The sequence below is a fragment of the Hyla sarda genome, chromosome 6 (genome assembly GCF_029499605.1).
Source record: "Hyla sarda isolate aHylSar1 chromosome 6, aHylSar1.hap1, whole genome shotgun sequence".
Taxonomy (NCBI): domain Eukaryota; kingdom Metazoa; phylum Chordata; class Amphibia; order Anura; family Hylidae; genus Hyla; species Hyla sarda.
This window is the reverse complement of record NC_079194.1, coordinates 217,762,673-217,788,920: the sequence shown is the minus strand read 5'-3', so window position 1 is coordinate 217,788,920 and position 26,248 is coordinate 217,762,673. Positions and strand designations below refer to the sequence as shown.

Here is a 26,248-nt window from a genome sequence, read left to right as displayed (position 1 = left end):
CTGTGGATAGTAAATAAGTTAAGTACCGGAGTTCCCCTTCAAAGCTAACCATATCCATAAACCATTTAAGGCAATCACTGTGCACATGAGTCACATATGCATAAAATGAAAAATTTCCCCTATTAAGTTTATGTACAACTATATCTAAACTATAGCAAAACACTGCACACACAGATTACTGTGGGCAAAATTCTATTATATTTTACTCAATATAATCCCTTTTATTTGCCACACACATAAGGCTTACTTAAACTGCATGCTTACATTTTTTATTTAACTTTGTAGCTAGCCTGCCCTCTGCTGGTTACTAATCACTTTGCATGGAATAAACATGTACGAGTTTCGTGTGTGTGTGTGTGTGTGTGTGTAGGGGGGGGGGGGGGGGGGGAAGACTTAGAAACTCATAGGCATATGTAGAACAGAAGATCAGAAGGCGAAGCACCACATATGGTAAAAATCCTTCAAATATTCACATAATTGATGAGGGTAGGCCACAACTCCTATATGCAACAAAAGGAACTACAAGTCCATGGTTCCCCTCAGAATGAACAGCAGTGAGCAACACATATATATATTTAACTAATATGTGTATTTGGGTATTATATATTTTATGCCTAAAATATGCACTTTTTTTATTAACTATATTTAATTTACTTTTATGCATCATTGCTACAATAATCATCCATTTATAGATGCCTTAAAGACTAATATGTATCATTTATGTGTTATTTATATATATTTTTTCCAGTCTGAATCTTCTATCAGTTACACACATTTTGTTTCGGTTAAGAACTCTCTCTTATATGTAGATGTGCGTTGTCTCTATTGGTTATGCTCTCGTTCCTTTCATGTGCCCTTCCGATTGACAGCTCTTGCATACAAGCTCATACAGATAAAGCTGTCAATCACTCTGAGGGTTGGGTAAGACTTGCATACTTTGTTTAAGCTGTGGCAGCAATTATACTGTTTGTTTTGGGTGTAATTTTTATCATTAACCCCCTAAGGTCACAGATCATTTTAATTTGTTGTATTTTTATTTTTTTTTTCCTCCTCCCCTTTTAAGTAGCATTCATTTTTTTTAAAATTTTCTAACTGTAACCCAGCTAACTGCCTGACTGTCCTGCACCTCTGTCCCACTATCCCCCCCTCACCTCTACCCCAGAGAGAGAGTACTTGCTCAGTGAGCAGGAGACTCCTCTCCAAGTTGTCAATGCGTCTCAGTGTTGCCAGTTGCTCCTCCAGATCCAGGATCTAGGCTTCCAAATGAACAACTTGCACAACAGTATGCACCCCCAAACTGCTGTTCGTTGTGCAAGATGTACACCGGACTGCATTTTCCAACATGGAGACCATACTAGATTACGAGATTGCAAAAATTAACAGTGAAAAAAAAATTTTTATATTTCAATTTAATCTCCCTGAATACAAAGTCCCTTAATTTTAAGTCCCTCCTAACTTTTCTACTTACACCCACTTGTATACGTCACACTCTTGTATACAGACACACAAGCGCCAACTCAACAATCGCTTAGTGTACTTGCTTTTGTATTTACCACAACCACCTCTATTCCACTGCCTGGAAGTGAATGCAAAAAACGCATCTAGTAGATTGGTTATGTCTTTACATGCCACAAACAACTAACACTATTTAGCAAAATAACTGCACAGTTCTCTACTTAGGTAAGCTTCGCAATATCAATCTTTCATACATTTTTTGTAGGAACAGATTCAGGAATATAGTAATACAATGGTACATTTGAGGAGGTATCCCTTTCTAGCTGTAGTCTAGGAAAGTGTGTATAGGGGAAAAGCTCCTCTAGCCTTGGTGCAAATTCAATTATAACCTGGGGTGTTCCAAAAGGTAAACTTTTAGGCTTTGTTCACATAATGTGGTTTATTAGCGGTACCACAGCTTATTACTGCATGTGATTTTTGTCCTAAATGACAAAATGTAAAAATAATGTGCTTTACAGGGATTATGCTAATTATGCACCATTTTTACAGCGATTTTGGTCATTCACAGCAAAATAGCATATGGTAAATAAGCTGCTGTACCTTTAACTAGATGCAACTTGTGAACACAGTCTTAAAGGGGTACTCCACTGGAAAACCTTTTTTTTATTATTTAATCAACTGGTGCCAGAAAGATAAACAGTTTAGGAGCAAACCCCATAGCAAACCTCTCCTGCTCTGGACAGTTCTTAAAATGGACAGAGGTGTCAGAAGAGAGCACTGTGATCAGACAGAAAGGAAATTTAAAAAGAAAAGAACTTCCTCTGTAGTACACAGCAGCTGAAAAGTTTTTCATTGGAGTACCCCTTTAATCCAAAAAGGATTTAACTGGTCTAGTAATTGTATCAGACTGAGAAGAGTAATAAATGGTTTAAATAAAAAGGACCTTCTGTGAGAAGACTAGCTTAATATTCGATAAAGTGGATAAAAAACCTCAATAGGGTATGTTTACACATTGATAAACTAGCAGCAGGAACTTCACTGAGAGTTTTGTTCCATTCAGTTCAATGTGTCTGTGGAAAATCCACAATAGCGGAAGATTTTCAGATTGCTGGCAGTCCCATTGAAGTGAATGGTAGTTAAACCCGCTGCAAGTTATCAAGTAAATGTACCCTTATAAGAGGCCGATGGTTCCAATACAAGTGCTTAAAAGGGCCGAAGGTATGGTGAGTGCTGCTGCTAATCTGGATAGGAGTTGGTTTAGAGGAAAGAAGTTTCCACATGCAAGATTGACAAATTCGCCACTGTAGCCCTGTGCTCTCCACAGATGAAAGCAGGTTCATCACACTGAGCATGTGACAGAGTCTGGAGACGCCATGGAGAACGTTCTGCTGCCTGCAACCTCCTCCAGCATGACCGGTTTGGTGGTGGGTCAGTAATGGTGTGGGGTGGCATTTCTTTTGGAGGACGCACAGCCCTCCATGTGCTTGCCAGAGGTAGCCTGACTGCTATAAGGTACCGAGATGAGATCCTCAGACCTCTTATGAGACCATATGCTGGTGAGGTTGACCCTGGGTTCCTCCTAGTGCAAGACAATGCTAGACCTCATGTGGCTCGAGTGTGTCAGCAGTTCCTGCAATGCTATGGACAGGCCCGCCCTTTCCCCAGACCTGAATCTGATTGAGCACATCTGGGGCATCATGTCTCGCTCTATCCACCGCCACGTTGCATCACAGACTGTCCAGGAGTTGGCAGATGCTTTAGTCCAGGTCTGGGAGGACATCCCTTAGGAGACCATCTGTTACCTCATCAGGAGCATGCCCAGGCGTTGTAGGGAGGTCATACGGGCACGTGGAGGCCACACACACTACTGAGCCTCATTTTGACTTGTTTTAAGGACATTACATCAAAGTTGGATCAGCCTGTAGTGTGGTTTTCCACTTTGCTTTTGAGTGTGACTGCATATCCAGACCTCCATGGGTTGATACATTTGATTTCTATTGATAATTTGTGTAATTTTGTTGTCAGCACATTCAGCTATGTAAAGACAAAAGTATTTAATACGATTAGTTCATTCATTCAGAGCTAGGATGTGTTATCTTACTGTTCCCTTTATTTTTTGATCAGTGTAGATAGTTTTTAACAACAATATAAAAACAGCCCCTTAAAACCCATAGGTTTAAGGCTGGGTTCACACTACGGTTTGTAATTACGGTCCCCGTATACGGCTGGGAGGAGGGGTGGGCGGGGCTTAATCGCGGCGCCCGGAACTGTAGTTAATGTATGTCTATGAGCCGACCGGAGTGAACCGCTACCTCCGGTCGGCTGCTTTTTAGGCCGTATGCGGTTTCCCGACCGCAGGCAAAAACGTGGTTGACCGCGATTAAGCCCCACCCACCCCTCCTCCCAGCCGTATACGGGAACCATAGTGTGAACCCAGCCTTAGAGCAGTGCATAGATCCTTGTCAGATTATAAAGTTTGAGTCCAATGTCACCACTCCTCTATGTTTTAATAATAGAACCCTTAGCACAAACCATATACCATAACCATAATAGTCATGAGATTAAGGGTATAACAATAGGTGCTAATATTCAAAAGATAGGGCTCTTTGCCGATGATATTTTGTTGTCCATTTTAGAACCTAAACATTCATTAATCCCCTTGATGTCCACTTTAGATCAATTTGCAAAAATAAGTTATTACAAATTAAATATATTAAAATCAGTTGCTCTCCCCCTTTCACTGGATAATACCTCTAAAGCCGAATTAATGATAAAATATCCCTTTAACCCCTTAAGGACTCAGCCCATTTTGGCCTTAATGACAATTTAATTTTTACGTTTTAGTTTTCTCCTCCTCGCCTTCTAAAAATCATAACTCTTTTATATTTTCATCCACAGACTAGTATGAGGGCTTGTTTTTTGCGCGACCAGTTGTCCTTTGTAATGACATAACTCATTATATCATAAAATGTATGGCGCAACCAAAAAACACTATTTTTGTGGGGAAATTAAAAAGAAAAACGCAATTTTGCTAATTTTGGAAGGTTTCATTTTCACGCCGTACAATTTATGGTAAAAATGACGTGTGTTCTTTATTCTGAGGGTCAATACGATTAAAATGATACCCATTATTACATACTTTTCTATTATTGTTGTGCTTAAAAAAAATCACAAACTTTTTAACCAAATTAGTACGTTTATAATCCCTTTATTTTGATGACCTCTAACTTTTTTATTTTTCTGTATAAGCGGCGGTATGAGATCTCATTTTTTGCGCCATGATCTGTACTTTTTTTTGATACCACATTTGCATATAAAAAACTTAATACATTTTTTATAATTTTTTTTAAATAAAATGTATTAAAAAAGTGGCAATTTTGGACTTTTTTTTTTTCCGTTCACGCCGTTCACCGTACGGGATCATTAACATTTTATTTTAATAGTTCGGACATTTACCCACGGGGTGATACCAAATATGTCTATAAAATTTTTTACGCTTTTTGGGGGTAAAATAGGAAAAAACTGACGTTTTACTTTTTTATTGGGGGAGGGGATTTTTCAAATTTTTTTTACTTTTACATTTTTTTTTTTTTTACACTTGAATAGTCCCCATAGGGGACTATTCATAGCAATACCATGATTGCTAATACTGATCTGTTCTATGTATAGGACATAGAACAGATCAGTGTTATCGGTCATCTTCTGCTCTGGTCTGCTGGATCTCAGACCAGAGCACGAGACGCCGGTAGCCGGAAGGTGAGGGGACCTCCATGCGGTGCTCTGAATGATCGGATCCCCGCAGCAGCGCTGCGGGTGATCCGATCATTCATTGAAATCGCGCACTGCCGCAGATGCCGGGATCTATATTGATCCCGGCACCTGAGGGGTTAATGGCGGTCATGTGATGCATAGGTCACATGACCGGACTCTCAAACAGGAGTGCGCAGGCGCTGTATAAATAGAGAAGCGCTAGCGTTCAAAGTGAGAGAACGCTAGCGCTTCTCGATTTATACGGCGCCTGTGCACTCCTGTTTGAGAGTCCGGTCATGTGACCTATGCATCACATGACCGTTCGCTACCCGCGAGAGACGCAGGACGCATGCGCACCCGCTCTCATAGCCTGGTCATGTGATTGTAAGAATCACGTGACCTGGCTCGTTTACCGGAAGTACGCCGACGGCGTCCCGGATATCAGGAGTTCTGGCGGTCACCATCTTTAGGTAAACTTGGAACACCATTGGGCTCAGCTAAGCCCTGTGGGCGGTACTATCTTTTAGGATGTTCTGATTGGGGGTGATCAATGTCAGTTCAAGTGTGACGAGTTGTAAGTGGCTGGAGTTTGGTATATTAGGCTGGTGAGAATGTAGGATAGCCACACCCCCTTAGGAAGCCATTTAGTGGTGAAACGATCGTTGGGGTTGGTAGGTAAGGTCTGGCATACTTGCTCTTTTTGGTCTCTGGGTTTGGCTCTCCCATTTATTATTCTTTCTATGCCTTCTTGCTTTCGTTCAGCATTATCTTGGTGTGATCTTATTTGATACCCCTGACCTCATACTCAGGTTTGTTGTTGTTTCCATGCTGAGTTCCAGCCCTTACCTACCCATCTGTAGTTTCTTTTGGTGCCTTGTTTTTATTATGTAATGTACTGTTTTTAATTGATACATCTAATAAAGATTTTGTTAATATTTCTTCTATATGCTCTCCATTTGTGCATAATTTTTTCCTTTTTTTTTGGTGGTGCCTTCCATCATGCACATTACTTGAGGTATAGGTTTCTATGTAGGTGTTTATATGCTTCAGCAGTATTGTATTTAAAGTGGGGGCCTGAAGTAGCTCTCTTAAATATAGGATTGGAAGAACTCCCATATAAAGATAGATTAATAAGCTTTCATGAATTATCAGTGGTACGCACCGCAATAGCTAGAAATTGGAAATTATCGCATGTTCCAAATCTAATAGAAATCCTGAATTCTTTGTCATGTTTGCAAAATGGAAAGGTTAAGATTGGACAAAATGGAAAACCCAGTAACGCAGGACAATAATTGTGAGATATGGGACTTTTGGAGAAATAGAATAGCAGAAATAAGAGAACAAAGACTGATTTCATAATATGAGAGCATGGTGTAGAAGGATAGAAATTAGAATAATGGCCCTCCACACTCCCTCCCCTAGTCCTACCGTTTAAGCTGCATAAGTAGACTGGTTGTAAGGAAGTAGATGTCGCTATCAAGTAGTAGAAGGTGATGTGAATGGAGGTATGTATGTTGGAATTTGCTTTTCTCCCCTTCCCTTTCCTCTTAAAATTCTGTCGGCATGCTTGTTTTAAGTTTTCTATTTCTCTTTTTGAGCAAATACCAAGACGATAGGTTGTTAAGCTAACTATAAGCTTTTACCTTTTGTGTTTGTGTTTTTTTTTGTTACTGTAAATATGTAAAATAAAAAAAAAAGTTTGAGTCCTAATAAGACAATAGTTGTAGAGAAAATAGAGCCAAATGTTTTGTAGTAAACTGCTGTCAAGCACTCAGACCCTGGGGATTTACTGTTCTTAGAATGATTAACAACACTGTCCATCTCTGGAATCTCAGTGGTTAAAAGCTGAAGATCAGAGAGTTGTAGGGTGGGATACTCCTATACATTTGTGAAATCCCCATAACTAGATGGCCTCCATGTTGGAAAATGCAGTCCAATGTACATCCTGTTCAATGTATGCAATCCTTGAACAACAGTTTGAGGCTGCATATTGTTGTGCGAGATGTGTGCTAGTTGTCCGTTTGGAAGCCCAGATCCTGCATCTAGAGGGGCGACTGGCAACAATGAGAAGAATTAACAACATGGAGAGGAGTCTCGTGCTCACTGAGCAGGCACTCTCGGGAATAGAGTTGGGGGAGGACAGTGGGACGGAGTTGCAGGACAGTCAGGCAGTTAGCTGGGTTACAGTTAGAAAGAGGGGTAGGGGAAAAAGTGTCAGGGAGGCTAGTCCTGAACTGGCACACCCCAACAAGTTTGCCCGCTTGGCAGATGAGGGGGATGCCATTACAGAGCTAGCAGAACTGCAGCAGGATACCGCCTCTGACCGCCAGGGGGGTGTCTGCTCCAGTAAGGAGGGAGGGAGGAGTACAGGGCAGGCCAGACAGGTACTAGTGGTGGGGGACTCAATTATTAGGGGGACAGACAGGGCAATCTGTCACAAAGACCGGGATCGCCGAACAGTGTGTTGTCTGCTTGGCGCACGAGTTCGGCACATCGCGGATCGGGTTGACAGGTTGTTGGGCGGGGCTGGAGAGGACCCAGCAGTCATGGTACATATTGGCAGTATGTAAGAGGTAGGTGGAGTGTCCTTAAAAATGATTTCAGGGACTTAGGCCGCAAGCTTAAGGCAAGGACCTCCAAGGTAGTCTTTTCTGAAATACTACCAGTACCACGAGCCGCACCAGAGAGGCAGCGGGAGATCAGGGAGGTAAACAAGTGGCTCAGAAGCTGGTGTAGGAAGGAAGGGTTTGGGTTCATGGAGAACTGGGCTGACTTCGCTGTCGGTTACCGGCTCTACCGTAGGGACGGGCTGCACCTCAATGGGGAGGGTGCAGCTTTGCTTGGGGAGAAGATGGCTAGAAGGGTGGAGGAGTGTTTAAACTAGGGACCTGGGGGGAGGGAACCTACAGCAAAGAGGGGGAAGATAGTGTAGATAGAGAGGTGGGAATTATAAATGTACCTGGGGGTGGAGCGGAGGGAGGGGTTAGAATAGTTAATAGGAATAAGCTTCATAGGAAAATAAAACTTACACCCTTGAATCCCATTAACCCCAATAACATAAAGGATGGAAATGTAAAGTGAATGTTCACAAATGCCAGAAGCCTAGCAAATAAAATGGGGGAGCTTGAGGCCTTGATACTGGAGGAACATATTGATATAGTTGGGGTCTCTGAGACATGGCTGGACTCCTCGCATGACTGGGCTGTCAATCTGCAGGGGTTTACATTGTTTCGCAAGGATAGAATGAACAGAAAAGGTGGTGGAGTCTGTCTGTATGTAAGAAGTGGTATGAAAGTCAGTGTGAACGATGCCATAGTGTGTGATGATTCTGAGGATGTGGAATCATTGTGGGTAGAATTACAAAAGGAGGGAAATACTGAAAAAATAATATTTGGTGTAATCTACAGACCCCCTAATATCACTGAAGAGATAGAAGTTCGGCTTCATAAACAAATAGAGAGGGCCGCCCGGGCAGGTACAGTGGTAATAATGGGAGATTTTAACTATCCAGATATAGATTGGGGTCCGGGGTTGGCTAAAACTACAAAGGGGCGACAATTCCTAAATTTATTGCAGGATAATTTTATGTGCCAGTTTGTGGAGGACCCAAGAAGAAGTGATGCCTTGTTGGATCTGATCATTTCCAACAACGCAGAGCTGGTTGGTAATGTAACTGTGCGGGAAAACCTTGGTAATAGCGACCACAATATAGTTACTTTTGACTTAAAAAAACTTGTAGAAAACAAAGACAGACGGGGAAAGCAAAAACATATAACTTTAAAAAGGCAAATTTCCCTGGGCTGAGGGCTGCACTACAGGACATAGACTGGGGGGAGGTGTTGTCAAATACTGATACAGAAGGTAAATGGGACATCTTTAAATCAACTCTAAATAACTATACAGCTAAATATATACCAAAGGGGAACAAATATAAACGATTAAAACTAAATCCTACATGGCTGACACATGATGTTAAAAGAGCAATAAACAACAAAAAAATAGCCTTCAAAAAATACAAATCTGATGGGTCAGCTATAACATTTAAACAGTACAAGGAGCTTAATAAAATCTGTAAAAATGTAATAAAAACAGCAAAAATTCAAAATGAGAGACAGGTGGCCAAAGAAAGCAAAACTAATCCTAAATATTTTTTTTAGATATATAAATGCAAAAAAACCTAGGACAGAGCATGTAGGACCCCTTAATATTGATAATGGGGAGGTTGTCACAGGCGATCAAGAGAAGGCGGAGCTACTGAATGGGTTCTTTAGTTCTGTATACACTATGGAAGAAGGAGCTGACATTGGCCAGGTCAGTGCTGGTAACACATCATGTAATGTACTGAACTGGCTTAATGTAGAGATGGTACAAGGTAAGTTAAGTGATATAAATGTAAGCAAATCCCCAGGACCGGATGGACTACACCCAAGAGTTCTTATAGAGGTAAGTTCAGTAATATCTGTACCCCTGTTCATGATATTTAGAGATTCTCTGGTGTCTGGTATTGTGCCAAGGGACTGGCGCAAGGCGAATGTGGTGCCAATCTTCAAAAAGGGCTCTAGGTCTTCCCCAGGAAACTATAGACCGGTAAGTTTAACGTGCATTGTGGGTAAATTGTTTGAAGGACTTATAAGGGATTACATACAGGAATACATAGGGGATAATTGTATTATAAGTGATAGCCAGCATGGGTTTACTAAGGATAGAAGTTGTCAAACCAATCTAATTTGCTTTTATGAAGAGGTGAGTAGAAGCCTTGACAGAGGAATGGCTGTGGATATAGTGTTTCTGGATTTTGCTAAAGCGTTTGATACTGTCCCTCATAGACGTCTGACAGGTAAGTTAAGGTCTTTGGGTTTGGAAATTTTAGTTTGTAACTGGATTGAACACTGGCTCATGGATCGTACCCAGAGAGTGGTGGTCAATGATTCGTACTCTGATTGGTCCCCGGTTATTAGTGGTGTACCCCAAGGTTCTCTACTGGGCCCGCTGTTGTTCAATTTGTTTATCAATGATATAGAGGATGGTATTAACAGCTCTGTTTCTATCTTTGCAGATGACACCAAGCTTTGTAGCATAGTACAGTCTATAGAGGATGTGCATAAGTTACAAGATGACTTGGATAGACTAAGTGTCTGGGCATCCACTTGGCAAATGAGGTTCAATGTGGATAAATGTAAAGTTATGCATCTGGGTACTAATAACCTGCATGCATCGTATGTCTTAGGGGGGATTAAACTGGCAGAGTCACTGGTAGAGAAGGATCTGGGTGTACTTGTAGATCACAGACTACAGAATAGCATGCAATGTCAGGCTGCTGCTTCCAAAGCCGGCAGGATATTGTCATGTATCAAAAGAGGCATGGACTCAAGGGACAGGGACATAATACTCCCCCTTTATAAATCATTGGTACGGCCTTACCTGGAATATGCTGTTCAGTTTTGGGCACCTGTCCATAAAAGGGACACTGCGGAGTTGGAAAGGGTGCAGAGACGCGCGACTAAACTAATATGGGGCATGGAACATCTTCGCTATGAGGAGCGATTAAAGGAGTTACAATTGTTTAGTCTTGAGAAGAGACGTTTAAGGGGGGATATGATAAACGTATATAAGTATATTAATGGCCCATACAAAAAATATGGAGAAAAACTGTTCCAGGTTAAACCCCCCCAAAGGACGAGGGGGCACTCCCTCCGTCTGGAGAAAAAAAAGTTTAGTCTCAAGGGGCGACACGCCTTCTTTACCGTGAGGACTGTGAATTTATGGAACGGTCTACCTCAGGAACTGGTCACAGCAGGAACAATTAACAGCTTTAAAACAGGATTAGATACATTCCTGGAACAAAATAAGATTAATGCTTATGAAGAAATATAAAATCTCATCCCTTCCCCAATATCGCGCCACACCCCTACCCCTTAATTCCCTGGTTGAACTTGATGGACATATGTCTTTTTTCGACCGTACTAACTATGTAACTATGTAAGAGAAGCATATCTCCACTTACGAACCTCCTCCCTGCCTCTCCCCCATTTCTAAACTCATCATTCACTCTGAAAAATAGCTCCGGGGAGATTTACCATCATTGTCTTTTGAATGTTTGAAGTAATCTATTTTTGCTTTGGTTTTGTTTACACACAACATATACTATCCCTGGGGGGGTTTGATAAATTTGGCGCACGCAAGAAAAAAAAGCAATAAATAACCTCACACCATTCTGTATGTATTCCTTCTTTTCTCTGCGACTTTTCTGTACAAAAAGTCAGGCAACATCTGGGCAAGTGTAGATTGCTCCATTCATTTAAATGGGATTCTGCCGCACTGTTTGCACTGGAATTTCCGAGACTGATGTTTTTGCCACAATTCTCCATTCCGGCGTCCACAAGAAGAATAGACTTGTCGATTCTTTTTGCGAATTTCGGACGGAAATGCATAGCAATCTAAGAGACGGCGCATTTCCAAGCAGTCCTAGTGCCTGCTGGATTATTTGAATGTCCACATGCATTTTCCGTGCAGACATTCTGGACATTTTATACCATGTGAACATGGCCTTACAAGATACTGCAGGAGTTTGTAGGGAGTATAATATCTCTCCCTTGATTCCTAGCCTACACTGTTCATTGCTGCTCTATAATGTTCTCTACACTGCGACTTCTTAGAGTGTTCTATAAAGACAGAGGGGAGGTAGAAGTGTATGGGAGCTGGGGGTGAAGTGTATGGGAGCTGTCTTGAGGCAGGACCGAAGCCACTATCTTAGGGACAACTTAAAGTTAGAGGAGTCCTGCAAATGGGAAAATTGGTTAAAAAAAAATAAAATGAAAACATTTACAGTATGACCCGGCAGTCATTCTGAAGTGCATCTACAATATTATCTTCTTTGCTTCTAAATCACTGTCCCAGATCATATATGTCCTTTGTAAAATCGGAGACCGCTTGCCTGCAAACAATTGTTTAATATTCGCATATAAATGAGGTGTCCAGGGGTTTAGTAGAAGCTGAGCCCTGAACATTATCTGGAAGCTCACCCATAAGTGAAGTCATGCTGCAAGCAGGTGAAATTGGATATCTGGGTAAGGAAGATTGCCACTACTGTCTTTTTTTATGGTGCCTAAACATCATGGGTGAAGGGGGACTAGCAGAAAACAGGATCACTGTCTGCACTTTTTTATTTTTTTATTTTTTTCTATGACTGAGGGGAGCAGAAAGAACTTTGATAGCTTATAATTTAGACTGAATTTTAATGTCTTGTGATGTTAATAAGGAATTTTTAAAAAGGGACTTAGAATTTTTTGCGCAATTGGTTTGGCGCAAAAAAAAGTTGCACACTCAATGCGTGTGACTTTATTTTTGTGTCTTTTCGGCCTACAGCAGATTACAGAGAAATCATTTTTGACAGTCAAATCTGTCTTTGTAGATGCAGTGGAAAGGAATTGATCATTACGACTTTTTGAAAAGGTTGCAAAAACTTTGCAACTCGACCTTTTAGGATAACAATCCCCTGAAGAAACAATGGCCAAACGACTCAAGCAGTACCCTTTTTAAGCCAGATTCCACCCATTTCCCCCTTTTTGTTTATTGATTTGGTCTTGAAGGTGTATCTATAACACTGCCAAGCTATCACGTATTCTACTTTGCTACTGCAAACACGAACGTGAGAATAACGGGAATATAACAAGACTGGTGTTTATAGAAAAATTCTCTTGCCTGGTGAATGGAGACAGAGTGGACAGAGGAAGGCAGGTTTTTCTTTATTTCCTGCCTGTCACAGCATATTCCAAACAGGGAAACAGCTCAGTACAGGTACTAAGTGTATATTACAATAAAGCTTGTCTGGCCATGAAAGACAAAATATTAAATAATTTTTGCTATCTGTGTACCCCTTTAACTGATGTTCTTTGCATTGTTCTATACACTTAAAATAAAATATGAATTAGCCTTTGCCACATTTAAGGCCTAGAAGCCAGTCTAAGGATGTTTACACACGGGTCCAAAACACTTAACAGATACACAATACTGTGTGAACATAGCCTAAAAAAAGTTAAATTTCCTATTTAATGCAGACTTGATAGATAAATCTGACCAGTGCACTCAAATGGACCACCTATATTTAATTGATTCTGTAATTTGTAGTAACCAAAAAATATATATAAATTACTTTAAACATATTTATTACAATAGAGGCACAAAAGGCAAACATTTAAAAGTTAAAGACAAAAAATTTCACAGACTAAGTAGGAAAACATATCACACGTGTATATATAAATTTGGCAGTTTCAGCTTGACATATGATCCGATTTCTTCTGAAAGCAGACACTGCTGAATACACCTTCACCATTTTACCACAATCTGCACCAAATGGAGAATGGCATATCTGGTATGTGTGCTTGAGCATCCTTAAAACATTAAGGCAAAAAGTACAACACAGTACAATATAGAGGGCAGAATACCATCCATGTGAAATAATCCCAAATATTAGATATAGTCTCAGTTTACATATTTAAACAATAATATAATTGAGGTACAATGTCAGAGATCCAACATTTCTTTAAACACTTCATTTGTTCCTATACAAGTAAACATCTGTGCTGTATGCTATCTGTGCACTGTGATCAGAATCCTATTTGAGAGATCAGTCTAAAGACTATGCAAGCACTATATAATTTTTTTTTTTTTATGTTTAATTACATCATTTTTTAAAATGTAATGGTGTACAATGTACGTATTCTCAAACACATCAAAAAATTTTAGTAATTCAATAATTGAAGTGTGACATTTTGTTCAAATATTTTTACAAGAAAGTGGGTTTTTACAGTTGCAGAACTGGATAAAGTACAAATAAAGCCTGAGTAATACACAATGTTTAAAGAATGTGTAATTGTATTAACCTCCTAAAAAGGAAAACGTATCAGTGTTACACACACTATCCTGTTGGTACAGGTGCGAAGTGCAGGTGACACTGATGACAACCATACTTACCTGATCCAGTTCCATGGCCCCATTGTCCCACTATCTTCTGTTCCGGAGTGGGCTTGGGGCATGAGTGGAGCTTTGATGTCATTGCTGTTGGTCCCCGCTGCAAGCAGACCTGGGGAAACCGCAGCGGTGAAATCTCTGCCCGTGCCCCAAGTCAGCTCCGGAAATCGGGACAACAGTGTCACAAGCTCCACACACTTAACAGGTTAGTGCAGTTAACACTAAAGACAGTTTTGCTTTAAACGGTCTTCCAGCAATGCACGATCTCTAGAAGTAAACAGCCTACAGGTCTCTCAAAGAAGAAAGGTCTAGTACAGCACAAACTCTCTCTCGCCATGTCTGACATTTTAACAGCAAAGTTTATCTGCTCTTGTGTAGCAAATCATATGCTTAACAACTACAGAAATAAGAGTGCACAGAAGGCAACTAATACTAACATCATAGTTGCAAGCTATACACCTAGAAGGACCTTCTTGATGTAGGATATAGTGGTAACATTTGACAACATGGCAATGTGTTCATTACCTGGCAGATCTACCAGAGATACTGTCTGTTTCTGAAGACCAACCCACTTACGACATTTTAAGGCACTTTCTATGTTCACTGTTCCATCTCCAGGCCCATAAATAATGGTTGGGTCCTTGTCTGGGAAAGAATCATAATGAAATGATTCAGGAGTGTCAACCTCAGTTCCATATAGGCAATGTACTGTAACGCCAGGTGGAGTAAGTGAGGATATAAGATTTTCAGTTTCTTTCCTCATGATCCAACCCTCCTTAAAGCCAATGTCTCTAAAAAAAATTTGGTAGTCCTTCAGTGTGTAGTTAGTGCTGGGTGTAGTTACAAAAACCTTATCAGCTGACCACGTGTTATTATAGGGTAGTAGCCAACTAGTGGAAACAGCCGAGCGTTGCTGGTCACGTATCCGCAAGGTGCTGATCACTGGAATTCTGTTATTGTCTCCTGAAAGTAAAATAAATTAATAAAATTAAAGTCATAAACTAAATTTTGTTTGCTATTACACAACTTTATCATTCTGCCAGCAAATCAATTTTGGTATCTAGATACCATCAGAGAGTACAGGGGCTGTTGACACTTTAACATTCAGATCCTTTCCTCTACATGCTGATAAAAAAAAGGTAAGCAGCACAAGACACAACTAACACTCACAACTGCCCTATAGGTATTGTACTGCTCGCATATAGCTGAAAAGCATATTAACCATTGTATTAAAGTACAATCTTTCTGCAGGCTTTCTGTAAGGCAGTGTTTCCCAAAAAATGTGCCTCCAGCTGTTGCAAAATTACAACTCCCAGCATGCTGGGAGTTGTAGTTTTGCAACGGCTGGACACACACTATTTGGAAAACACAGCTGTAAGGAACAGAGATGCACTTAAAATGCAATGACCATCCACATCCCATGCACACGAAAAGGGTTACTGAAAGACAGGTCACATGCAATGTTAAAGTTTGATGCCACATTTTGGTTGTTGTTGGGGGAAATAAATAAACAGCTAATATAAGTATCATGTTAAGACACAAAATAAATTTACCTTTACAGTCTCGCATGAAAAGTTTACCCCTAAGATGAGATTCTACATTTTTTTTTTTTAAATACTTTTTGTACTCACCTGAAGCAAGAACTCTCATAGTTTTGGCCACTCCTCCCCAAGGAGCACCAAGAGCCACAAAAGAGTGGATATACTTGTCCTTCCAGGCCTGCTTCTGGTGGTTGAGGAAATAAAGGGTGTACAGATTGCCCATACTGTGAGCAATGAGCACTACTGGGCTCTTATAGTCCTCATACATAGTTTCTATGAGCTTCTGTAGGGCTTCAAAGTATTCTGTGTTCTCATCTGGAAAAAAAAATAAATAAATAAAAAAAAACTGTTGACATTTAAATAATGGGCACTTTCATTAAAACTAGTTTTTGTTAATGGTAAATAAAAAAATCTTTCTAATTTCCTTTTTTTAGTTTTTTTTTTTTTTTTTTAACAGTTTTCTATGGTCTATTAGCGTTTAAAAAAAGCTGCCACTAGGTGTCTCCCTACTTGTCCAGAGCACATTTCCCATCCCCCCATCTCTTGCACATACTTTGGACTCCTGCTAGCCTGGCAGAAGTCCAAAATCAGGAAATGCAGTCTGGAGTGCTGAGGGAGGGAGGGGGTTAAGTTTTGCAATTCAATATGGACTTGCAGCTAATATCTGGCTGCGGCATTTTTGGCACAAAATGCTGTGCAGCAGTTTGGGCATTTTTGCAAAATACATGAGGAAACCTAGCCTAAAACCATTGTAAATGTTAAAACTCACAAAGAGAAATATTTTTCACCGCCTGGATGGTTCATAATAGTCATCTCCCTCTGTTGACAAGGTTGGCACTCCACAACTGCTTTCAATGCGCAGACTGGTACACAAAAAGGTGTTGCTCACAGGCAGTTCTCCTAATTATCTCAAAAGGAATCCTTTTACTTTTTATATGAATTTATAACTGCCAGGGGTAGGGGTGTTGGGATTTACTCCCATTATGTTTGTTAAGTGTTTCCCATCTGCTTTGTCAGCTATTTGAGGATTTTGGCTTTCTATGTGCTCATACACTGTGACTGAGTGGTACACAGTTCCATGCTGCAAAGCCGTTCCAGCCCTTCATTAATATTGGGCATAGTGCTAGGTTACAAGGACACTTCCAAAGACAAATCATAATGGGGACAACAAGTTTCCACTATCCACACGTTGCTGTAAAATATTAGCTTTTATTGTAGATAACTTTAAAAACAATACAATTCCAATATAAGGTGCTAAGCCAAGATCAGATGATCAGTTTTACACTGTTATAAATCAATGTACATTACCACAGTGGATATAACAATCTTTCCAGCAAGTGCGGTTGTAAGCAGCTGACACAGTAGTGAGTGTACAATACACAAATACAGTGATGCTATACAGTATTTAGAGGCAGACAGGGGGTACAAATATATTTCATACACCACAATGGGTCATGGCATCTTAACCCCTTTACTCAATAGCCTGTTTTGACCTTAATGACCAAGGCAAATTTCCAAAATCTGACATGCCTCCACTTATTTGGTAATAACTTTGGAACGCTTTCACTTATTAAAAAAAATTCTGAGAGTTTTTTCGTGACATTGTACTTCACAAAAAAAAAATAAAAAAATACATATCATTCAAAATTTACCACTAATGTAAAAAAAATTAAAAAAATTTAGCATTTTTTCTAGATCTGATATTTTCTGCTCATACTACAAATAGCCATGCCACACCAAATTAATGATTAAAAGAGGTACTCCGGTGGAAATTTTTTATTTTATAATTTTTTTAAATTAACTGGTGCCAGAAAGTTCAACAAATTTGTAAATTACTTCTATTACAAAATCTTAATCCTTCCAGTACTTATTAGCTGCTGTATACTAAAGAGGAAATTCTTTTTTCTTTTAGGAACACAGTGCTCTCTGCTGACATCTCTGTCCATTTTAAGAATTATCTCTGTCCAGAGGAGGAGAAAATCCCCATAGCAAACATATGCTGCTCTGGTTAGTTCCTAAAATGGACAGAGATGTCAGCAGAGAGCACTGTGGTCGTGATGTCAGCAGAGAGAACTGTGTTCCAAAAATAAAAGAATTTCCTCTGTAGTATTCAGCAGCTAATAAGTACTGGAAGGATTAAGATTTTTTAATAGAAGTAATTTACAAATCTGTTTAATTTTATGGCACCAGTTGATTTATATAAAAAAATAAAAATAAAAGTCTTCAACCGGCATGCCCCTTTAACTCCTTGGGGATGGAGCATTATAACCCTAGGGACGGGAGCATTTTTTTGCAATTCTGACCACTGTCACTTTAAAGGGGTACTCTGGTGCTTACACATCTTATGCCCTATCCAAAGGATAGGGGATTAGATGCCTGATTGCGGGAGTCCTGCCGCTGGGGACCCCCGTGATCTTGCACGCGGCACCCCGTTTGTAATCAGTCCCCGGAGCGTGTCCGATTACCGGCAACCACACGGCCGGTGGCGTGTGGCGTCACACCTCTGCCCCCGTGTGATGTCACGCTCCGCCCCTCAATGCAAGCCTACGGGAGGGGACGAGACAGCTATCACGCCCCCTCCCATAGGCTTGCATTGAGGGACGGAGCATGACGTCACACGGGATGCTTTTACTTTTCATTCTGATTCAGAGTGTTTTTTCGTGACATATTCTACTTCATGTTAGTGGTAAATTTTTGTCGATACTTGCATCATTTCTTGGTGAAAATTTCCAAAATTTGATGAAAAGTTAGAAAATTTAGCATTTTTCTAACTTTGAAGCTCTCTGCTTGTAAGGAAAACAGACATTCCAAATAAATGATATATTGATTCACATATACAATATGTCTACTTTATGTTTGCATCATAAAATTGATGAGTTTTTACTTTTGGAAGACCTCAGAGGGCTTCAAAGTTCAGCAGCAATTTTTCAATTTTTCACTAAATTTTCTAAATCGGAATTTTTCAGGGACCAGTTGAGTTTTGAAGTGGATTTGAAGGGCCTTCATATTAGAAATACCCCATCATAAAAACTGCACCCCTCAAAGTATTCAAAATTACTTTCAGAAAGTTTGTTAACCAAAATAATTTTTTTTTTTTTTTTTTTTTTACACTCGCATGTTCTTGTAGACCCAGTTTACGAATTTTTACAAGGGGTAATAGGAGAAAAAGCCCCCCCAAAACACCCACATGGCATACTATTTTGGAAACTACACCCCTCAAGGCACGTAACAAGGGGTCCTGTGAGCCTTAACACCCCACAGGTGTTTGACGACTTTTCGTTAAAGTCGGATGTGTAGTGAAATTTTTTTTTTAGTTTTTCATTTAAAGTGCAGTTTCCCCCCCCCCCCCCCCAATTTTATCATTTTTTACAAAGGGTAATGGGAGAAAATGCCCCCCAAAATTTGTAACCCCATCTCTTCTGAGTATGGAAATACCCCATGTTAGGGCGTAAAATGCTCTGCGGGCAAACTACAACGCTCAGAAGAGAAGGAGTCACATTTGGCATTAGGAAAGCAAATTTTGCTGAAATGGTTTTTGGGGGGCATGTCGCATTTTGGAAGCCCCCTATGGTGCCAGAACAGCACAAAATTCCCACATGGCATACTATTTTGGAAACTACACCCCTCAGGGCACGTAACAAGGGGTACAGTGAGCCTTAACAACCCACAGGTGATTGACGAACTTCCGTTAAAGTGGGACGTGAAAATGAAAAATTAGATTAACACTGAAATGCTGGTGTTACCCAAAGCTTTTCATTTTCACAAGGCGTAATAGGAGAAAATGCCCCACAAAATTTGTAACCCCATTTCTCTCGAGTAAGGAAATACCTCATATGTGTATGTAAAGAGCTCTGTGAGTGCACTAGAGGGCTCAGAAGGGAAGGAGCAACATTGGGCTTTTGGAGAGCGAATTTTGCTGAAATGGTTTTTGGGGGCATGTCGCATTTAGGAAGCCCCCATGATGCCAGAACAGTAAAAAGAAAAAAACTTAAGGGGTGCAGTGAGCATCTATACCCCACTGGCATTTGACAGATCTTTGGAACAGTGGGCTGTGCAAATGAAAAAATCATTTCTTCATTTTTAATGATGACTGTTCAAAAAAATCTGTCAGACACCTGTGGGGCGTAAATGCTCACTGTACCCCTTGTTACATTCCGTGAGGGGTGTGGTTTCCAAAATGGGGTCACATGGGGAGGGGGTTGTAAACACACATAGCCTTCGATTCCAGCTTATTTATCTCTCACAAAAAACCCAATAGCGCTCCTTCTCTTCTGAGCATTGTAGTTCACCCGCAGAGCCCTTTACTTACATATATGGGGTATTGGAGGCACATGGGTTGGAATCACTGAGTTAGGAAACAGACTCTAGCTCAGTGTTTCCCAACCAGAGTGCCTACAGCTGTTGCAAAACAACAACTCCAAGCATGCCCAGACTGTCCAGGCATGCTTGGGAGTTGTAGTTCTGCAACATTTGAAGGGCCAGATATTGCAGAACTACATGCCCAGCATCCCTGACTGTCTGGCCATGCTGGGAATTGTAGTTTTGCAACATCTGGAGGGCTACAGTTTAGAGACCACCGTATAGTGGTCTCCAAACTGTGCCATTTCAGATGTTGCAAAACTACAACTCCCAGCATGCCCAGAAAGTCTGTGCATGCTGAAAGTTGCAGTTTTGCAACATCTGGAGGACCACAGTTTAGAGACCACTACACAGTCGTCTCCAAACTGTGACTCTCCAGATTTAGCAAAACTACAACTCCCAGCATGCCCAGACAGCCTTTGGCTGTGTGGGCATGCCGGGAGCTGTAGTTTTGCAGCTTTTAGAAGGCCACAGAGAAGATCCCTTACACCGATTTTCACTGCAGCCTTCTCAGCCGCACTTTCCGACCGCCGCTCCTCCTGCCGCCGCCGCTCCGGGCTGCCGACTCCGCCGTCCGGGTAAGTCAGGCCATGTTCCCCCCCCCCCCCCCCCCCTGCCCCGATTTCGATCGGTGGCAATAGCGGGGGAAATTAACTCTAACCCCCCCGCCCCCCTCTTGCCATTGGTGGTCAGCCTGACTGACCAATGGCAGGGGATAGGAGGGGGGTGGCAACACTGCCACCTCGCTCCTATCCTTTAGGATGGTCGGAGCTGTCTCTGACAGCTCCGATCATTCTTATTTTCCGGGCGATCGAGTCACCAGTGGCCCGATTAGCCCGGATCGCTGGCAAATCGCTGGTCTGAATTGACCAACGATTTCCCGCGATTGCTGACATGGGGGGGGGTGGGGTCATTGCCACGGGATGCCTGCTGATAGATATCAGCAGTCATGCGGAAATGCAGAGGGCGTATGGATAAGTCCTCCGTCCCCAAGGAGTTAACCTATTCAGAATGCAGGGCGTATGCATACCGAGTCCTTAAGGATGTAGGGCGTATGGATACGCTGTGGGAATTCCGGTCCCTGCCGCTCGCCGGGCAGGGACCGGGATGCCTGCTGATATCGTTCAGCAGGCATCCCGGCATATCGACCCCCTATGTCGGCGATCGCGGCAAATCCCAGATCAATTCAGGCCTGCGATTTGTCGCCATTCCTGGGCTGATCGGGTCTCTGGCGACCTGATCGCCCAGAAAATAGGGATGATCGGAGCGGTCAGTGAGAGCCTCGATCATCCTAAGGGATAGGAGCGAGGTTGCAGTGGTGCCACCTCCTCCTATCCCCTGCCATTAGTCAGCAATGAGTACTGACCAATGGCAGTTGAAGACAGGGGGTTACCATGGAAACCCCCCGCACTGCCCACCCCTGGATGTCGGGCAGAACGGGTACCTGTGGAGAAGTTGCGGTAGGGACCGGCGATCAGCGGTGGCATCAGTGGTGCAGGTAGGGAGGAGACAGCGCGGAGCACCGAGGAAGGTGGCAGTAAAGCGATCTTTACTGCTGCCTTCCTAGTGGTTGCCAAACTGCAACTCCCAGCATGCCCAGACAGCCAAAGGCTGTCTGAGCATGGTGGGAGTTGTTTTGCAACATCTGGAGGGTCACAGTTTGGAGACCACTATTACAGTGGTGCCCAAACGGTAGCCCTCCAGATGTTGCAAAACTACAACTCTCAGAATGCCTAGACTGCCCAGGCATGCTGGAAGTTGTAGTTCTGTAACATCTGTCCCTTCAGATTTTGCAATTTCATGAAAATTTTGAAAATTGCTGCTCTACTTTGAAGCCCTCTAATGTTTTCAAAAGTAAAAATATGTCCATTTTATGATGCCAACATAAAGTAGACATATTGTATTTGCTTGTAAGGAAAATGGATATTCCCAAAAATTTTTTATATTGATTCACAGAGAGTTGCAAAGTTAGAAAAATGCTACATTTTCAAAATTTTCATAAAATTTGGGGATTTTTCACCAAGAAAGGATGCAAGTAACGACGAAATGTACCACTAAAATAAAGTAAAATGTGTCACGAAAAAGCAAACAGTCAATCAGAATAATCGGTAAAAGCGTCTTAGAGTTATTAATGCATAAAGAGACAGTGGTCAGAATTCCAAAAAATGGCTGGGAATGTGATGTGTGTGGCCGTCCCTAACCTCAAATGCGCACCCCGCTCAGGTGGAGAAAGAGTGCTGCGCATTTGAGGCAACATAAAAAGTCCCCGATGATAGGGACTCCGCTGAATATATGCATTTTTGGGAAAAATACCCTAAGAGGTCTTATCAGGGTTTTTTTTTTTTTTTTTTGGGGGGGGGGGGGGGGGGGGGGGGGAACGAAAGTGTTTTTTGGGCAAATTTGTGGTTTATGGGGTTACAATTTGGAATGTACTCTGGACTTGGTACATTGGGGTCAAATTATGGGAAATTAAAATGAAAAGGGAAAAGGACAAAAAAATAATGTTGTACTCCATGGAAGTGCGATACTTCCTGAAGCAATCCTTAATGCAGAGGCCTGGATGATAAGGACAAGTGTTACACTGAGTGGTGGAGTCCTTCCATATCCCCATCTTGTGACACCCTGCATTTTTTTCTGGGATCGTCCCTTCTTTCCAGTGTGGGGGACTTCACCTGGAAAGTGTTGGCCTGGGATCCTGACACCTATAACTTCAGTTCATTGGGAAGTCTGGCCTGCTCTTTCCCGGTTGCCAAAGATCAGGGCCTTTAGGACTTCCTTCTGGAACTGAACATTATTGCTAGCGTACTGGGACAGTACAAAAGAGTTGTACATGGCAACCTGGACCATGTAGACCACAACTTTTTTTTTACCATCAGAGAGCGATAAACTCCCCCATCCCCCCATATACTGATTGTAGTCCAGAATGCAATCAGGCTTGAGGACCGTTGTTGTTGTACCTCGCACAGGGACAGGTGAGCTGCCGTTACCATGAATTGGGGTCAGCATAAGGACATCCCTCTTATCCTTATACCTGACCAGCAACAAAACTTTTTTTTTTATTTAATTTATATTTTTTACTTTACAGCTACCTGTCCCTTTAACTTCGCTGTCCCTGCTCTATGTATGTGGCAGGAGCGGGGGGAGGGCAGGCGGCTTTGTTACGGGATGCCTGCTGAACGATTTCAGCCGGTAACCAGATGGTGAAAGGAACTGCCGGGGGCATACAGGTACGCTCTTGGTCCTTAAGTCCCAGGATGTGAGGGCGTACCCATACGCCCTTGGTCCTGGTGGGGTTAAACTGCATAATATTTACCCAAGCTGAACCTTAGTGAAAGCATGCATTTGGGGTCCACTTCCCCACACATGTAGAGAGGACCTAGCAGATACTCATAGAAGCCCATAAGTTACCCCAGTCTGTAACCTCACTGACTAGCTGGATGATGTTAAACCACTAACACGTGGCCCTCTGATTCTATGTGCCATGTGTTACTATAGTACTAGAACACGTTCCATCTTTGTGTTTTAGAGAGGTCATCTACTCATGACGACTGGGGAAGGCAGAGCATATATCAGTGTTAGGCTAGGTTTACATTCAGTTTAGGGACTACATTTGCCATATACGCTAAGAAAAACTCAACTATGAAAAAAAAAAAAATAATTCAGATTTTTTTTGTGCTTTTTTTTGTGAGTTTAAATGGTTACAGTGGGATGTTAGTTTAAATGACAGCCGCAGGGTCCGGGATAGAGTCTCCCACAGGGGTAATGCTATCCCAGACCCTGCAGCTGTCATTTAAACACTCTGCACTTTTAGGACAGTGTCAGGAGGAAGTGACGGCGGCATGAGCAAGGGCCGCGCGCTCCGGGGCTCCGGCCCCGCCCCCTGAACCCTCGGGACGGACGTGGAGCTGATGCTGACCCCAGGATGCCGGGATACTCACAGAGGAACGCCGCCAGCGGTGCTTGCCTGCCCAGACGCTCTGTGAGAGTTGGGGGCGCTGGATTTGGCCGCGGGAGGAGTGAGATGGTGGTGGCGCGACCCGTCGTCGGACGGGAGGCGGAGGGGCGGATGTCTTTTCTTCACTCGTGTGTTGCGGAAGGAGACGCCGGAGAGGAGGTGAGAGAGAGGGAGGTGTGGACTTTGCGGCCAGTCACTGAGAGGAGTTTCGGGCTTGTTCCGGAAGCCCATATATGGTGGCACCTGCCTCACGGCGTGGTATAGCGGCGTGGAGGTGGTGAGGGGTACGTGTGGAGCCCCGCTACTCCTTGCTGGGACTTGATTAGGCCGGACCAGACCCTTTCTTGTGGAAAGGAGAGAGGAATTGAGAAAATGATCTGATGCTACATGTGATAATTATCTTAACAGCTTTTGAAGCCGGTGAAACCAGTTATTAATACCTCGGCAATATTTTGAACGGCAGCAACCCCCTGCACCGGTCCCATGTGGAATAGACAATACTGGACGCCAGACTCCCCGCCTGGTCACTCCTCCTAGCGACTTGGAGAAACCTGGACTCACGGACTAAATCGAACAACTTGGCCTTAGCAGACCCCCTCTTCCATGGAATTGGACCCTCTCCCTGGACCCAATAAGATCAGTGACTCTGGGGGGAGCGTGAACACGCTAACGGTTCTTTAGTTGCATATTAGTATGCTATATTTGGTGGTGGATACTGCTAGATCAGGCTATGATACCCTCTGTTCAAAGCGCATCCCAGAGCCGTGCGGGACCGCGAATCCTCACCTTTGTATGTTGTAAATAATTGGATGTAAATTTCGGGGGGGGGGGGGGGGGAGGGGCCTATGGTGCATAAAGTCGCTAAGATAATAGGTGACACCCTGGTGGTGATACGTACACCTCACAAATATAAAGTGAAGAGATAAAGCGTGAGAAATGGCCCCTAAAGGTGAACCCCAGAAGATCAGGGGGCAGCTCGCCACAAAAAGATAAGGGGGCTATGGGTAAACTGGATAAAATATGGAAATCCCCAGCTGTGGGTATTAAAACTAGAACCCAGAAGGATCTATCCCCTAGTAAAACAGGCTCTAGGTATTCGGTTTTGGAGGTGGAAGAAACAGAGGATAGGCAGTCTGTGTCCCCTATGGGAACTCAGATGTTGGAGGAGATCTTGGGAGGGGTAAAAAAATCTAATTGTGCAATTGAGGAGATAAATAAACAACTGGGTGTGGTATCTACTGAGGTATCTCTGATAAGACACGATATGACTAAAATGAGAGATAGGATTTCCAGACTGGAGGAAGAAGCCCCTAAAACAGAAAATAGGATTAAGGTTTTGGAGGAGGAGGTTAATGATTTAAAAAAGGAGAAGATATCCGTCAAAGATAAGCTCACTGACCTTGAAGATAGATCAAGACGTTGTAATATAAGGATGGTGGGGTTTCCTGAAGGGGCGGAGGGGGGACTCTGCTATACAGTTTCTCAGTAGATGGCTGAAGGATGTGATAGGTGAAGGGCATTTTACCCCAATGTTCGGGATTGAACGAGCTCATCGGGTACCAAGGCGGATACCTCCTCCGGGGGGCCCCTCTAGGACAATCCTAATTAAGTTATATACCTCCCAGGATAGGGACACTATCCTTAGGAGGGCAAGAGAGGTGAGGGACCTACAGTACAATGGGCAGAATATTTTTGTATATCCGGATTTCTCCTGGGAGACCCAGAGGAAAAGGGCATCCTTTCGGGAGATAAAAAGGCGGCTAAAGAACGCGGGGTGCCTTTCTCTCTTTTGTTTCCAACGAGACTCCGGGTAGAACATAAGGGAAAGGTAACAATATTTGGAACCCCACAGGAAGTCTCAGATTGGATGGATAAAGAAGGCATGTAGTATAAGATACTATTGTGGCATTAGCGGTTGGAAGTAATAGTTGAGTATTAAATCTATGCCTCGGGGGGGGGGGGACCTTGGGGTGTCACTAGGATAGGAATGCATAGTAGAAGTACAGTGCATTATGGGGAGCGGGGGGGGGGGGGGGAGGGATTGGCACGGGAAGATGGAAAGAGGTGGTGTTTTTTTTTTTTTTTTAGGTTAATATGTCTATGCTTAAATTGTTAGTCTGGAACGTGCGGGGCATGTCGGATAGAATTAAAAAGTGTGCAATCTTTGAATATATTCGGAGGTGCCTTCCTGCGATCATATGTTTAGTCGAGACCCATA

General features: G+C 42.4%; 1 protein-coding gene across 3 annotated transcripts in view; it reads right to left on the bottom strand.

Annotated features, from left to right (window-relative positions):
- Nucleotides 1-13,279: 13,279 nt before the first annotated feature.
- Nucleotides 13,280-26,248, bottom strand: part of PLA2G15 (phospholipase A2 group XV) — a 118,590-nt gene continuing 105,621 nt past the window's right edge. For 2 of the 3 annotated variants that reach the window (XM_056526430.1, XM_056526429.1), the window contains 2 exons: nt 15,807-16,031; nt 13,280-15,138 (listed from right to left, as the gene is read on the bottom strand). In XM_056526430.1, the coding sequence (XP_056382405.1) occupies nt 14,627-15,138; nt 15,807-16,031 (737 nt within the window). In that variant the 3' untranslated portion in view covers nt 13,280-14,626. The remainder of the gene's footprint in view (nt 15,139-15,806; nt 16,032-26,248) is intronic. The other variant, XM_056526427.1, reaches the window with a different exon arrangement.